Source organism: Atractosteus spatula, chromosome 6 (assembly GCF_055471065.1).
Source record: "Atractosteus spatula isolate fAtrSpa1 chromosome 6, fAtrSpa1.hap1, whole genome shotgun sequence".
In the NCBI taxonomy this organism is placed as follows: domain Eukaryota; kingdom Metazoa; phylum Chordata; class Actinopteri; order Semionotiformes; family Lepisosteidae; genus Atractosteus; species Atractosteus spatula.
Window position 1 is genome coordinate 47,472,397 of NC_142711.1, and position 17,599 is coordinate 47,489,995.

At 39.1% G+C, this 17,599-nt stretch overlaps 1 protein-coding gene across 3 annotated transcripts in view; it reads right to left on the reverse strand.

Moving 5' to 3' along the window:
• Nucleotides 1–15,623, reverse strand: part of dnajc1 (DnaJ heat shock protein family (Hsp40) member C1) — an 85,950-nt gene extending 70,327 nt beyond the window's left edge. For all 3 annotated transcript variants that reach the window (XM_088918390.1, XM_088918388.1, XM_088918389.1), the window contains exon 1: nucleotides 15,222–15,623. In XM_088918390.1, coding sequence (XP_088774516.1) covers nucleotides 15,222–15,371 — 150 coding nt within the window. In that variant the 5' untranslated portion in view covers nucleotides 15,372–15,623. The remainder of the gene's footprint in view (nucleotides 1–15,221) is intronic.
• Between the last annotated feature and the right edge of the window lie 1,976 nt (nucleotides 15,624–17,599).

The window sequence follows — 17,599 nt, forward strand, 5'->3', positions numbered from 1 at the left end:
GCCTTAACAGGACCTGGCTAATGACATTTTTGCACCACTGTCACTTTTTTCATTCCAGTCATCAAAAGAGAAGTCGCGGCCAGACACATTCTGCTGACACACCTGAATGAGCAACGGCCGTATGTCTTCTCTTCTTTAAGGCACAGGGGATGGGACCTGATTTGAGTTGAAAGAGGCTCAAATAATCACATACTTGGGGACACTGACACCTTAATAGCAGTGTGTCAATGGGATTTGAATGTGGCAAATTGTAAGTTTCTAACATGGTTAAACAAAACCCAGATCGTAAGGATCCAAACCCTTCAGTTAGTTTGACACTGACAATGTGTGACATTCTGTTTCTTTGCATAAACCAAATCACAAATCTGGAGTGTTCAAACCTAGTTCAACGTGTTAGCACACTGGGTTACTAAGGTGTTGTGCAGTTACTAATGCTCAGCAAAGATGTTTAGCTCAGCTGTCATTACAAAGATTTCACTAGGCATGGACAGGGCCAGGACACAACACCTGATATTTATTAAGCAAGAAAAACTTTTATTTCCTTCTGGGTTATTAACAAGCACGCAAATCAGTTCATTAAAGGGACTGTTTTAAACTCTCCAGGGCATTTATGCTGTAAATCTAATCTTGCTAAGCTTTGCCTCTTCAATATAGTTTTAACTTCTCATTTTTAAAGCAGACTCTCCCAAGACAATAGCAGTCAGACTCGGGAACAAGAATCTAAACTACAATATATGTTAACATGAAAGAAAGACATATTGAGATAATTGAGGTCATACTGTTTTTCCTATATAACTTCTGAAACAGTATGAAAATCACCCTTTTGTATTTATCAGTGTTATAGATATCTTACGACAAGATGAGGGATCTATCAACAGACTGTTGAGCACTCTTGGTCTCCTGGTCATTCAGGTGCAAAAAGCACAATATAATAATTTCTCCCATGTGCAAACATTGATGGACATTCTTATTAAAATCATAAGGTGTGGGGTAAACGTTCTTCTGACTTCATGAAGGATGAGCCAAGTGTGACCAGGATAAATGACCCAAGCACTGCCAGAGCCATGAGAGTTTGAGCTGGCCAGGGAATCCTCCTCTTTAAAGACAACAGTGACTCCTTGTACATGCTTGATGTCTGCAAGTTTACCAAATTGCCTATGAGAGATTACTGCCCTTACAGTCCATACTAACACAACCTCTGACATGATGGGTGTTTACCCACTGATCCTGTCTCCTCTATGCAAAACGCTGAAGAGAAAGAAGACACGGTGTACTAGTGCTCAAGCAGAGAACGGGGTTGTAAAGTCACATCCTGAACACTTTGACATGGTGCGAGTTGAGGCTCACTCCACTCTGGATACCGCGATGCTCAGGAAGGACCAAAAATGTAAATGCCACTGTGAAGTCGGAGTGTGCCGTGATCTGGAATTCTGCAGGAGGGATGTGGCACCATTCTTCCATAAAAATCAACTCCCACTTGGCTGATATAGGTGGAGATTGCTAAGGGAACATGCAACCCACAGCATTATGGAAAGACTACCAGATCTCTTCACAGTTGGTACCACGCATTCAGGACTGTAGAGAGCTTAAGGTTGGCACCTCAGCATGCCCTTGTCTGTTTGTCAAGAACACGATGAAGGATGATCCATCTGACCATTGCTTCTGCTCTTCACGTCACTGGACCCACAAACGTACATTGCCAGCACACTATAACTTAACTACAGTATCCTGCTCTGTGGAGTTCTCAGAAGACTGGTTTTCATGAAACTGGCTGCTAGTGCCTCAGGTTCCCATTTGCAGTTATTTGAACTATAGTTTCTCACCTGTTCTGCCTTGTACTTTGATTTCTGTTAACGCACAGATATCCCTCTGTAAGAAAGCTGGGACAGTATTGTTCAGTGAGTTGATACCACTTGCTCTCAATATACTTGGTGTCCTTTATTTAGCTACATGTTTCCATTCTTGTTGAGAACCTCTGCTTGGATATATGGAGAACTTTCACTTAGCTGACAGAAGCAAAATTGTACTGCTACAAATTCACTGTTGTTGGACTAAAAGGGAAATGACTCTGGCCAAGAGAAAGCTGGAGCAGTGCTGTGAGGAAACATTTCCAACACTCATATCACAACCTAAGGAACTATTAAAAGGAAATGGTTAATAAAGCATAGCTAATTAGAACTGAATGTTAAGAATTTCAGATCCAGAACTCAATGTTTGCTGCTAGCTTGGCCATAAACTTTGCTTATGTTTACATATAAAGTGTCATTTCTGAAGCACAGTTTTTCATCCACATTCACTGGAAAGACAAACCTTTCCCCTCTTCCCTAATTAAAGGCAAATCATCCTACTTCAATAGATTGCATTCAAAAAGCCACTTCTTAAATAATTAAAACAAAAAGCTCCATGAAAAGTTCATTACTATGTTTTACAATAAGTAAATGTCAGAGAGTGAAAATTCCATACTCTGTATAAAATCTGATTCTCCTCATTTTTCTCTTTCAATTTTTTTAAGGGCAATATTAGAGCCAGAAGTTATTTTAGAGTGGAGAAAACATTTTTTAGCCTAAAACGTAAATGTGCAACACCCCCCCCCCCCCCAACACACACACACACCCATGTACTATTATTTAAATATGAACAATATAAATGTGTCTCAAAGGATTCAAGCCACCACTGCTGGTAGGAACTATAGCACTCAACATGCTGACCATCACACAATGTCAGCGACCACAATGTGGTATCTACGATTACAACAGTTTATCTTCTGCAACCATGGCATGTCATCGTTTGAAGTCACTCAAAAGACTCGACAGCTCAGTTCTAAAAGTGTGGACCTCAGCTTTTTGACCTCAGAAAAGGCCACCAGGAACAAATGACACCTCGCTCAAGAACCGTAAATATGGGCCTCATGGGCATGGAAGTAGTCCAAAGAGGTCAAATAAAGTGCTAGAAGGGAATAGGAAGCTGGAAAGGTTTCAATGGATCAAATAAAGACTTAGTGGAGTATATAAAAAGAACCACGACTCTAGGAGACAAAAATTGTGCCATGGGATAATTTCATCATAAATGTCATTAATGCAGTCTACCTTCTTTGATATAAAAAAGTATGCTGCCTACGTGCTACTCTTCATTCTAATATCTTTTTTTCATATTTAACACTCGTTTCATGAAAGAGATGACCATGAGGGTAAATGCGCAGAGATGGTAAGTGGTCTGCATCGACAGGGGAAGGGAGTAGAAATGTAAAAATGCACCTCTAAAGACAAAGAAAATGTGACTCTTATCTTCTACAGCCAAATAGCTTCCATCGTCCTTGGCTGCTGTAATAATAAAATGCATGAAAAACAAAGCTTTTTTTTTTTAAACAGCTTCCAGCGAAATGCAGCTGATATACATTTTCATTATATACTTTTTAACAAAGTAAAAAAAGCAGCACGTATTGGAAACTAATACGTCCATCATTACCAAAAAGCTGCTTATTCCTAAAAAGGGGTGCAGCAGCCCAGTGTCTGTCCTGGAAACAGATAAGAGCAGGGACAAATTCAGGATTTCAATTCATTAAGCCAGGGCGTCTGTGGAAACGGCAAAACTGATGCTGGGTTTTTTTCCCCCCACACTACTGGTACCACAAAACTGCAGAAGTGCGTAAATGTAAAGGGATTTACTGTAGAAGAGGAAAAAGCATATGGCAAAAGCAGTAAGATAATATTGTGACAGAAATTGGCAGGAAGAAAATCACTGCTGCTACCCACTGTTACAAACAAAGGGGTGTTTAATAGTAAAATAAGGAAGGTTACTAAAACCACTGCATATAAAGATCTGGTCCTGACACCAGCCTGCTAGGCAAGCAAATTAAAATGTTTTAAGTATTTCAAAACCAAATGTCAGAGATTACCTGGCATTACATGGCACAGACGTTCCTTATCCTCCAGCACAGCTTGACATTACAGTAACAATCAGGCCCAGACTTAGACAAATCCTAGCAATAACTACACAACATGCAACCGTTACACTAGGAACAGATATTTACAATTCCTTGACTTCTACAGATCTAGAAATCCCAGAACTCTATCCATCTACGCTAAATTCAACAGAACACCTTAAATAGGCCAAAGAGGAAATCAGCACCCTAATAAAAGAAATAATTAAATCTCTCTCTTTTAAGACATGCTGATAAATGAACGGGAAACCAATGTCTGTCTTCCAAATAAAAGTATCACTAAAACAGAAGACAGATTTTTAGTCCATCTAATAATAAAGAAAATTTTAAAAATTCAAAAAGTAAATAAGTTCTCCTCTCCATCTTTCAGCTTTCAGTTTACCTGGCCAGAATCTGGTTTCAAGTGTAATTTTGAATGAGGTAACTCTCTCACAGCAGTTCCTGTGATGGAGATGATGGATGATGAAAATCTTCCTTCTTTTGCTTTTTGTTCTTCCTATCTTGTCTGTATGTCTGTTCAGGTGTTTATGTTATGGTGCAACTCTAAAGATGGTCACCTAATGACCTCACCAGGAACATCCAGTCACTGTTGAATATTTATTCCTTAACATGCCTGTCTTCAAAGTTTATTTTTAAAACAAAGTTAAATAACTTGAGTAAATTATTATTTCATCTTTACATTTGATCACCTGTATTGTTCGTCTCTGTTTACTTGCTTCACAGCCCAGATGACGTTTTAAATACAGGAGATGCATTGTTATAAACCTTCAAAATAAGTCAATCAAGCTGGGAAGTACAAACAAACTAATCCCATCTAAAACTCAACTGCACCCATTTATTGCAACATTATATTGTAGGTACTCACTAAACGAACCACAAACAACCTGCAAAAGTTTAAAATAAGCCCTGCTCAACTCTTGGCAATTTCAACAAAACAGAGGTGGAGGTATATTGACTAAGAAAGCTTAAAATGTATAAGTCACAAGAGCCTGGTGGTGTTTTTTAATTGTACTTAAAGATGAAGATGTACTATGATAATGAAGGAAAATTATTTTTCTTCAAAATGGACACTTACAGTGTAATAGTCATAATATTTAGGTTTTCGGTATCTTCCTATATTTTCAGAAGGCTCCATCCTTTCGTTTTCTAACCACTTCATCCCATTCAGTCATGGGGGAGCTCAAGCCTAGCCTGGCAAACGAGGCAGGATACACCCTGTCCACTGCAGGGCACACACATGCAAGCACACACTCTCACCAAGGTCAAATTTTCCAAGAAGACAGTTAACCTACCAGTATGTCTTTGGACTGTGAGAGGAAACCAGAGCACCTGGAGGAAACCCACACAAACTCCAAGCAGAAAGCAACTCAGGTCTGAAACTGAACCCAGGGCCCCAGCGCTGTGAGGCAGCAATGCTAACCACTGCACCACAGTGCCGCAATATTTTTAGAAGATTCATTTTAAATCTTAAAGTTGTAGGAATAAAAGGTGATAAGCATATTGATCCAAGAGAGGTTAAATAACACAGAAATCTGGATACTAAGCTACAAAGCCTGCTTAATATACAGTAGTACTCTGCTGATACTAACATTAGGAAGGAGGTTAATACCGGACAAGAAGCTGACAAAACACAAAAGGACTTATTTCTAATACAGGGCAACATACAGTTTCTACAAATACATAAACAGTACAGCACAGCAGAGTCATAAAAATACCCAATTCTCTTTTGGTAAAATGCAAGTATTTAATGCAAACACTTGTCTCTGAGCATGTATACTGTTAAACCAAAAGCAGCAATAACAGTCCCCATGACAAAAGCACAAGTTCTACATTTAAAAAAAATGTCTTATAAAAACATTTACATGAACTGCTCTTAAACGTAAGTATTTTATATTGGATAGCTTTTGCCTTCTACCTATGTGTACACAGAAGCGATTCGAATGCTAATTACAGCAATCAGACAACAAAGCACTTTCTTGAGGCCCTGAGACTCACAGGACTAATGTTCAAATGCAGAACTACTCAGATATCATTCTGAGAGAGATGGACTAAAGACTCCCAGTTGCATTGTAGCTTGAAACATTTTAGGTTACATTAGCTCTGTCTCTTTGCCTCTTCCTTTTAGATTAACTCTGCCTTGCCTGAAACACAAAGTTAAGATACAGTTATCGGCTTCTGTGCGCACGCTTGTGCAATTTGGACAAGACGTTACAGAGGGTAAATCCCGAAAACAAATAAAACTGCAGATCCCCAGGAATGTAGGACTGCATTCATTTTTTCCCCTCACAGTATCATGAACAATTGTATGCACTTACGCCCTTGCATAAGAAGGTGGACTCATTTAACTCCATTCTCAAAGTCATTTTTACGCTAGACATGGTATTAATGGTGGAATTAGAAAACAGATCCTTGCATTGTAGACACCTCTAGATAACCAGCAAAGCAGATCAGGGTGCAGTCAGTAATGGCTGAATAAAATATGAAACATTTGGAAACTTTACGGCTCCATAAAGTTAAAGTTAAAAACTAACTGCATCGCGACCTTAATGTTACACAATGGATTTCATGCCAAATGAGGTTTACAAGGTCGGTTCTGAGCTGCTTTAGTAGAAAGAACTGCAGGAATCTCGGGCTTCCATGCTGAGTAACATGTCACTCGAATTACAGAAGGTCTCCATTAAAAAGAAAGGTCAACTGCACCCTTACCAAATATAGTTGTTCATGGATATAAACATACTGTAAAACATTCAGTGGGCCATCATCATAAAGCATTTTCCACCATTCTAAAAGTATCAAGTGTCTGAAAAGAGGAAGCCAAACTTCCACAATGATACTTCTGCTCTCTCAAAAATAAAAAAAAGCATAAGGGTACTACTCTATGCAGCTTGTGAAGAGCTCAAAAATTGAGAAGTTTTTTTTTCTTTACCAATAAGGAAATAAATGTATAGAGAGTTGAAATTGTGGAACTTTCCCCTTGAACTGCATTGTGTTGTTTGCCTACTGTGGACTAATCAGCAAAAAAGCTTACATTGGTGCTTTTTGGATAAAGAATCAAAGGAAAAGTTTTGTAAATGTTAAGCATAAATATGCAATGCACACCCACCACATTTATGGGAAATTGAATACAAATAAAAATATGACAGCCGATCAACATCATACCTGGTCCTCCTGACTACTATTACTTACGGTCATGCCTGCTAGACTGTAGACAGACTGTACAATATTCTTCCTTATTGTACACTGACATCCCAGTTGAATGGCCACAACTTCAAACGACTTGTGGTCAAAAGCATTGAAATCATCAAAAATACTTTTCAAAAGCAAACACATTTCAAATATGTTTTCATACAACACGTATTCACTGACCGACAAGTATTTACTAACTCCAAAATCAGAACATGTTACCATTCAATTAATCTGCTTTCTAGTCCAATACATGCATGATGAGCACTTTCAGGCAGTCCGAGATGGACTTTTGTGAATTGTAGCAGCTGGTGATTTTTTCAGAATAAGGAATCATCAGATAAATGACGCCTGTATAATTCATTGGATTTATTTTTATTGCAAAAAAAAATGTCCGTCTTTTCTACCACATAGCTCTTAGCAAGCAAATCAAGATCACGTTAGTTGGATGGCAATAGGCAGGGCTCTGATCAGTGAGCTAAAAAGGGGTGCCCAGAACCTTTGCAAATTGTTTGAAAAATCCGATTTTATTCTGCATATTTACAAAGACAAAGTGTAACACATCAAGATCAGAATCAAAAAGCATAAAGCAAATGCATCACATTTTACATTCAAATGCACTAAAATGCAGCTGCATTTTAGAAAAAGTGAGACTTCAGGTACAAGAATTGAGTGTGTCAACTCAACAGGACAAATCAACAGTACTTTGTTTTCTTGCAGTATTTTCTCTGCTAACAAGTTCAGCTGAAAAAAAAATGCATGCCGTTCTTGCCAGCCTGTTTCTTTTCCAAGTTTCTTCAAGGCAAAGCTAACAAGTTCTGACAGGATTACAGTACAAAATTCACATAGCAATTCACTAGAGTTGAGAAATGTCTGTAGATCTGTCAGCTTGCAAGCCATTTCCCTTAACAGGTAACAAGAAAACTTAAAATTATGGCCAGTATGCTTCTAGAGATTGCATCTTCCTGCATCAAACTGGTTTTAGCTCAGTTGCTTAGACATGTCAATACGCCTAAATGGTGATTACTATTCACCCAATTAAACGATTACAATTAAGGATTAACATTGTAATCTCTGAAGAACAGAATAAGTGACAGTAACAAATCCTGAAAAGGGAGAAATTGAGCCCCTGAAATTAATGTGAATAATAAAATCTAATTCAGAAGGCCATTGAAAGTAACTAAAATCCAAGAAAAGTCAGAAAAGACATTACTGGATCATCTATCAATATAAATAAAACTAATAGCAATACAAGAACATAACTGAAGAATATCGGTGCCATTTACTGCTGCATGGGCATGTTGAAATTCTAAAATTCTTTACAGGAGGCACCATTTCCTTTGATATAACAGTCTTGCTTGCATAGAGCAGCACAATCAAGGTTACACACCAATGTTTCTGAAAAAGTCCATTTCCAGTCAAATTGTGGAAAAATAAGTTTGTAATGCCTGAAATTGGATAGAAAGCACCCATTTCTCAGATCTCCCAAATCTCGATTCCATTCTTCGGCTATAACACATTGCACTACTGTTCCTAACTATCCAACTGGCAATACGATGTGCTTTTTGCTGTTTTCTTGCATGTGAACATACATCACACAATCTAATGAAGGTCTGAATTTTTACAATTGAAATTTGCCTGGTTCTATATTTGCCTTTAATGTTCAGCTCAAGCTATACTTCTCATATTAACTTCTCATTTTATATACCTAATCGTTCTGCATAATTAGCCAAAATAAATTTCATATGAATGTTTCCAAGAATAGAAAAAAGTCTGCTAAGCAAATAATATTACTTTTGAAGGCAGGTGTCAAGGGTCATAATTCGAATGTACAAACCCGATGAAACATGTTACTTTTTTCCCTTACCAGCTTAAATATACTGAAGAGTCATCAAGAAGAGCAAAAAAATAACTAAAAAGAAATGTAAATGTTGTCTTATTGTAGAAATGTTTCTTGGTTCTCAATTAAGAAAAAGCAGAAGTACTTTATAACTTAACTGATCCTACTATGTATCTGAATTTAAATGTTTTCTTGAAGTGGTGTTAGACAGATAGGATCCATGGCTAAAAAAAGACTCAGATGTAGCAATTCTCCCTTTTTTCACCAAAAAAATAGCATGTGGCATTATATGAAGTCACAATTATACCCAAGCCTTTCTCCTAGCAATTATAATTTTAGATCAAACAACCCCTCTAAATTAAGAATATAAATACACTAATCAATGTGCTATCACTACCCAAAGGGAAGTGACTGAAAGCATTTTACATTTTTGGCAAAAAGCAAAATTTGTAAAATGTTTAAAAAATGTTACTTCAAAAGTGCAATTAAGTGCTTTACTGTTCTTTTAAGATTCTACCTATGGGAAGATGCCTATAGCAATTAACAGAAAAGCCTTAGCATTCTCCTATATTAGTGTCTCACAATTTATTGGATATTTACTTTAGCTAAACTGAATTGTTTGTTGGATTACTGTTCAGAAAACAGCTCAAGTTAAAACTTTATATGCCAGTATTTGAGAGATGACTGGCAATGAGATCTTGGAGACTCTCCGGGATGATTTGAACTGACTCCATCTATAAGTACGGCAAATATAACTGCTGGGTTTACAGAGAAATTGCCTTTTTTGCTGATCATTAGAGACCAAACTCTGCCAAGTTTCATTTTTTATCATCCTGCAGCATCTTTATTTTCCCCTGTGGACAAGGCAAAAATTTGGATATGAAACAAATGGGCAAATGGCATACATACTGAATACATGTGGACTGTAGGCGATCAGCGATATGCAAAACGCCTTTTTGGTTTGTGAACGTTAAACTCAACAGAATAGATACAATCGGGTACCAGCATAGGCTTATCAATGGGGAAAGAATAACACTTTATTTCATTTTTCTGTGACTAATATGTAGTCTACCAGGATCGTTGATGTTAAGTTAATATGGTGTATAGTATGTTGTATCAGCAATGCATTATAATGGAAACAGATCAATTTTAACTTCTGACAGGAATGTGGGTACAGAGCACCTTGACTGAGACAGGTTCTTGTCAGGAGAAAGGGGATTTTATTAAGTCTTTCTGCTCATTTTCACTGGCTCACGCCTAAAACTATGATTTTGCCTTTTCTAGTCAAAAAGCAAGACACAGGCATCAGCTCAAAATAAAAATATCTTTAAATCTGTACACTTCCTGTGCTTCCAAAAATTGCCTGCCCCTTTAATCCTGTATCATTGAAGGGATTCGTGGGATTGTATTCTGGGAAGCTTATTATTATGATGATATTACTTTCAGTGATTGAGTCACATTAATTTGTCCATTCCATTTTTCCTTACATCCATACTACTAATCAGTTTGATACATTTCTGGATAACAAGAGTTTGAGACATTGTTTACCTTTCATTGTCAGTTTCAGTTTTTTTTCCAAAAGTACTGTACATTGTTTTTTTTCCCTGAATCTTATCTGTTCTGTTGATTAGTTAAACTACAAACTTGAGTGTGCACTGCAGTTGCGGAGGTGGTTGTTCATTGGTGTTACTGGCAAACTGTTTCCAGTCTCCCCTGTTTTCCTGCATGTGCAGTTTATACTGTATTGGGCCTGATACAGAACAGTTACAGCCCATGGGACGGGGTTCCTCTTTAGTTCATTTTAAAACATTAAAAATTAAACTTGTTTCTCATTTCAGTTTTGACAAGTACAAGCATTGGAAAACATCCAAGCAGAACATCTTTTTCAAAAAACAGAAATTTGCGTCTACACAGTTGTCACAATTAGTCAAAATTACAGTGAAACCATTTTTTGCGCAAATACAGAAGTGCACCTTAAAGCTTCTTTGTTTCTGCATTATGATTCAAGATCAGAGTCCATCAAATGCAATGCACTTACAGTTTTTCTCACACAGAAGACAGCTCTATTGAACAAGGATAGTTATAAAACCCAGATATAACTACCCGTTTGACGCACCTTCCTCAATCCACATGAAAATGGCCAATTGTGACCATCTTGGCATATCAACAGATCTGTCAAAGCATACCGACAGTTACCAGCACATGCAAATTTTACAATTTTCAATTCAAATGATTTCTAACTTTTCAAGAAGCCACTTCCTTAAAACACAATAATTGGAGAATTTCAGAATTTCTTTGCTTTGTTCTCATATTAACTTAAATTCCATAAGTCATTACCACAATACAAACCTACCAAAACGCATACCAATTCCCATTGAGTGCTTCACATTTGGCATTAATTGTACATCATTTTAATACGGTCGGTACAGCGCCTCCATCACGTTATTTATCCTGCTGATAGCTTGATGAGTGAGAAAAAAAGTCATTGCCATATTTTAAAGGGGTGATACAGACGTACCATGTATTTTTACTAATAGCCCCATTTAACTTTTAGATTTTTCTCAGTTTACAATTATTGACACGAGAAAAAATATATATTTTGGTTTCTTTCACCTCTTTTTCTTTTTTTCATTTTGATGACCTATGTGCACAATACTCAGTAGCACAGATTTAACTCATGTGTGGAATGGCAATATGGTATAGGAAAATGCACCACTTCGTGTGTAATAAATTTAGGAAAGGAGAAGAGAAGCTGCACTTTATATTATGGCGGCGGGTCATTACAAAACCTGTGTCTTTGTGGGTCTGTTTATTTAAAAAGTTGTAGCACGGCTGCTCAAAACAGGACTGACACCTCCAAAAGGCACAAACTACAGTTGCAAGGCCTTCAAAGTGAAAAAGTTACATGGTAACTGAAATATCAGGAAGAAATAATAACTGAGTGGCATGAAAGCACTCGTGGGGGATGGGAGAGCTTAGCAGTTGAAGGAGAGAGATGTCTCTCTTCTTGCATGTTTTCAGACATCAAGGCAGCACTTGAACTCTGGAGAAACAGCCTTGAGACAAAATTCCTTACACTTATATAGCGCTCTTCTGGACACTCCACTCAAAGCACTTTGCAGGTAATGGGGGCTCCCATCCACCACCACCTATGTGCAGCCCTCACCTGGATGATGCGACGGCAGCCAGAGTGCGCCAGTACGCTCCCCACACACCAGCTCTCAGTGGGGAGGAGAACAGAGTGATGAAGCCAGTTCATAGATGGGGATTATTAGGAGGCCGTGACTGGTAAATGCCAATGGGAAATTTGGCCAGGACACCAGAGAAGTTCTTGGTTTTTAATGACCAGAGAGATTCAGGACCTCAGTTTTACGTCTCATCCGAAGGATGGCGCCTATTTTACAGTACAGTGTCCCCGTCACTATGCTGGGGAATTAGGACCCACACAGACCGCAGAGTGAGCACCCCCTACTGGTCCCACTAACACCTCTTCCAGCAGCAACCTTAGCTTTCCCAGGAGGTCTCCCATCTAGGTACTGACCAGGCTCACACCTGCGGAGCTTCAGTGGGCTGCCAGCTGTGGGTTGCAGGGTGACATGACTGATAATAGGGTGATAACTGTCATTCATCCATACATCGTGCACCTGCTTCATCCAATCCAGGGCCGCAGGGGAGCCAGAGTCTATCCCACTGGATGGGACGCCAGTTCATCGCAGAGCACACACACACACACACCAGGGCCAATTTTCCCAGAAGCCAATTAACCAACCAGTATGTCATGAGTTGTCGTCGCTTCTCAGCCTTTTGCCTTAGATCAAGTGTAGTATGTCATGAGCTGTGGGAGGAAACCGGAGCCCCCGGAGGGAACCCACACAAACACAGGGAGAACATATAAACTCCACACAGATAAAACCCCAGGAATTTAACCCAGGCGCCCTGCAATTACAGCAACATGTAAGGTGCAAATTATCAGCGGCTTTGGCTGTTTAAGAAATTTGAGGAGCTTCAAGTTAATTAGTGTAGCCTGACTGCACAGAGGTGGCTTGAGGTGAGAGAATAAAGTGGTAGCCTAAAGGCCATCTTCATATATGGAGGGGCAACAGCAGGTCAGAAGTTAATGGTCTTTTCATTAGAAAGATACTATCCATGATTGGAGTTGATTGGCCAAATGGATTTTAATTAGCAGCTATTAGTGGTATATGCTATGTTCTGACAAAGAAACTGGTCATTTTGTTTTACACATAAAATCAACTGCGTATGTTTTCATCCTGTTGGTACTTATGGTTACGGGTAATATATAACATATACTTACTGGTTTATACACCGTTTGTTGTGCCTCTAGGGGTGTTTTCCTCTAGGATTTGCCACTGTGCTGCGCAGCTGAAACGGTGCTGACTGGGCGGGTTGCAGGGTTCGGCTTAGACCAGATGCAACAGTTTGCATTTAAACCATAAGGTGCCATTTTTGCCACGTCTCCAGCGTAAGAGTTAAGGAGACTTTTTAAGTAATTTCCTGCCACTAAGCCAGAGTTGAGTAATTTCTCATATCTCTGCCTGATCTGTTCTGTAGTTGTTGGGGCTGCAGGGGTAAAACAGCTGCCGCACGTCACCCAGATGCGAGCTGCACCGCAGTGGAGAACGGCGGGGGATATGAAGGGTTCTGGAATCCTTAGGATTGAAAAGCACCATAAAATTGTAAGAAATAAACATAATACGCTATTCTGAGTACACTTAATGCATTCACCCTGGCAACCGATAATTAATACTTATCCATCCATTTCCTAAACGTTTCATCCAATTTAGGCTTGCAGGGGAGCTACAGCCTATCCCAGAAAGCAATGGGCTCTAGGCAGGGTAGACCCTTGACAGGACGCCAGGACCAGTTTTCCCAGAAGCCAGTTAACTTACCAGTATGTCTTTGGACTGTGGGAGGAAACTGGAGTGCCAAGAGGAAACCAATACAAACACGTGAAAAATATACAAACTTTCTGCAAATAGCAGAAATGTTAACCACTGTGCCATCATGCTACCCTAATAAAGATTTATGATCGAGCTATTTTAAGCTAATTTTAAGATACAGGTTCTCCATGTGAATACTTCTACATTTCCACAGGCTTGCAGCTGAAGAACTAAACTTACACACAACAGAATAAATGTACCATTTGCTATCTCTACCACTATATTACATAGGTATACCTATACAGAGATGATGGTTATCCACTGCCTTAGTGATAAATTTAACTGGTCTTCATGTTATTTCAGATTCGATTAAACCTTGAGAGATTTACATTCCTTAAGCGATGGATTCATATGTAACATGTAGCAGTCACAGTACTGAACTTATGAACCACAAAGACTGGCCCTTTATATATTCCCAGAATTTCTAACTGAATACTTTAGCCACTACTTACAGTAACGTTCAATATTATGTTTAAAACTGTAAGAGAAGAAGTGTTGAGTTTCATGTAAGTTTTGTTTCAGTTCTCAGACCTACAGTACTTAAGGGGACTGTGCATGGAAGCTGGCTCTTCAGAGCATCCGTTCGAAATGTCATCCATGAATGAGTGTTTAAGACTCTCAAAATGTCAAAACAGTCATGTTAACTATGCCTAACTCTGCTTGTGTTCGAGGGCCAGATAAAATCGAATTACTAACTAGTCCGAGCTCAAGGCAGATCCTCACTGCTTGCCACGGATGTGAAAATGACACGTCATCGAATAATATAGTGCCGATTGTAAAATGAGATACAGTAACGAGTTAAATAATTCTCGTCTGTAAACCACATGAATCCACCGGGGACAGGCCCCAAGCCTGGAGTTAGCCTGTGCTGCTTGCGGCATCACAGAGTTGCTCTGTTGAGGTATACATTTCAGCTGCGTCTTCGCGGATCTGTTGCCAAAATAACAGAAACCGAAGGGCTCTTACAAGCTGAATGTATCCGACTCAAATTGCAGTAAGATTTAAAATCAACCTTTCGCTGACGGGGAGAAAATGAAACTACACATCTCAGAACCTAAACGCGGAGCGCAGGGCAATGAACGAGACAGCACGAGTCGATACTTTGCAACCGTATCTTTAAAGTTTGTTTTTTGTTTTATTTAGTTACTGCAACATGCTTCTCCGCTACTTTCCGTGCACCCATAGCTCAAAGCTCCGGCAGTGTTTGACTGTACAAGACGGAAGCCAGTTCTCCCAATCCAAGGAAACCATACATGGAACATTAAAACCGACCTTTAAAAAAATAAATAAAGGGATTTACCTGTGCCACGCCGAGAAATTCATAAAAAGTCTGTGGAATTTCTTCAACGAGGTCAAAGAGCTCCAAATCAGTATCCCATGAAAATGAAGGCACCGGCTGAGCTATGAAAATCAGAAAGACCTGTAATATTGCTAAAACGTAAGGAGCCATGGTCTGGAATGGCGTATCTATTAGCTAGCTATGCTACTCCAGCAGAGGCCATATAAGAGAAAGAAAAAAAAGAGAGAGAAGTGGCTTGTTTTTAGTTTATTCCTTTAGCAAATCCATTGACCCGGTCCCTCCAAGTCAAACGTGGCTCCAGCCTCCTCACTCCATTTAAAAGACACGCACTTTTCTCGCGACGCAGCCTGCCCCCTTTTTGTGCTTCACGTCAACGTAGCCTTGCTCTGCACACTGCAGACCGCTGGAAGAACACGAAAATTTAAAAATATATATACGAAAGATATCAGCGGAGCTTCCGGGTTTGTTTGAAAACTTCTCGGCGCGTGTTCAGTACAGAGCGAAACGTACCGTTTTCCTTGGCGGACTACAATGAAGTGAACTAAAGTGTCCTGATTACTCACGGTCCATGGATTTTCAATCTAAAGAAAAATGTAATCTCCTTACTCTTTGCTTGTTTGTTGCCGAAACCGCATGCTGTTGTTTTTTCGTTTTTGATACTTTTTATAGATTCTAAACACTCCAGGAGATTTCTCATAAATGAGCTTTATTGTGCAAATGGGTGTCTGGTTGTACTGTAAGTGCAACAGAAAGGTTACGAGGTTACCAGATACGCAGACCATTAATTGCTAGAAGCTAACTGATCTCACCTAGATGCTTCTTGAAAAAAGCCAGGGTATTTCAAACTTTCCCACCCCTTCGTGCCTCCTCTTCTGATTAATAAAGGGGCTTTTTCCTAATTCCCATAATCTACTTGTCTTCAGGTCCTTGTCATGCTATTGCTTCTGAAGAGCTCGACTGAGTTGACTTTGTTCATGTATTGTAAGGTTTTGAATACTTGAATCAGGTCCACTCATTGTGTTCTAAAACGGTTCACTTCGTTAAACCTGTCGGAGAGGAACCTTATTTTAAGCCTGGGAATGTATCTGGTAAATGTTTGACACATTTATTTTATATTTATTTTGAGTCAAGCAGGCGTGGGCTGGGCATCTGAAGGCAACTTTTATTTTACGTTTGTTTTTGCAGACTTTGCATAATGCTTGGGTTCATTACCCTGCTGGAATCCTAGTTAACATATCAGAGTGCAAGATCTCTTGATATTTTGCTGCATTCATCCCTATTTCTACACCTACAATATTACCAGACTTAGTTATAACAGAAACCATAACAGAGTCAGTCATGATTGACACTGTGCATGAGGAACACTCTGTTGTTTTCCTTTTTTCCTCTAAGCATATTGTTCTTTTTTGGTAGAAAATAAACAGTACTTGCAGTATTTTAAGAATTTGAAGATATCACCAGACTTCATCTGGAAAACACCAATATCATTCTGATGTGTGTTGTTTTTTATTTTTGCAAATGCTTCTGTCTTTTCTGTTTTGTCAATAAAACACCCTGCTAACACAACACTTTTACTGCTGGTGATTTTCTCCACCACTTTCCCTCAGTTCTTGTGTCAGAATCATTTACAGTATTCCAGTGCCAAGGACGGGCTTCTTGAATAATGTCTTACTTTGTGGAAACCTTGCTTGCTCATCCATCTCTGCATTTAATTGTAGCAATTATGTTTCTCAGGTATGTCCCACACAGTAAGTTTTAGTCAACTGAACTGTTCTAATATTTTTCTGGTAGTTCTGCCTCTTTTCATGTGTTTCTGCCTCACCATGTCGAAATTGTCCCTGTTCTGGGCTGGACAATCACTTGCCTTCAGCCCTGTAATTGTCCTCTAACAATGTCCCTGTCATTGGAGTCGGCAGGAGGAGAAGACGACCACAGGGCACTGTTCTGGAAAACCACGACAGACTTATCAAATGGGTGTCAGGAATACTTAAAATGCACCTCTTAAAAGAATAGTTGAACTTCCAAGTACAGGCAGCTCATCTGGCAAAGGCTCTTGTGCAGAATATAGGTTGACTCCTGTGACCCAGGTTCTGCTGATTCAAGCCTGGATCATGTCAATAGCTAAATGTGATCAAGAAGTCTCAAGGCGCACTGTTGCTGGGTATTTGGGGCAGATGTTTGCAAGGTAGACAAATAAGTTACTCCAGTAGGCATGTGAAAACATACTTCTCCTCTAACCTGCATTAAGAGGAGCATGTTCACAGTACCAATATTGTATCCTTACACCAAGTCTACTACAAAATTGGAAATTCCAACTCAAATATGCATAGGCTATAAATATAATTGGTGATTTTCTAAATTGCCTACTGTATATTTAA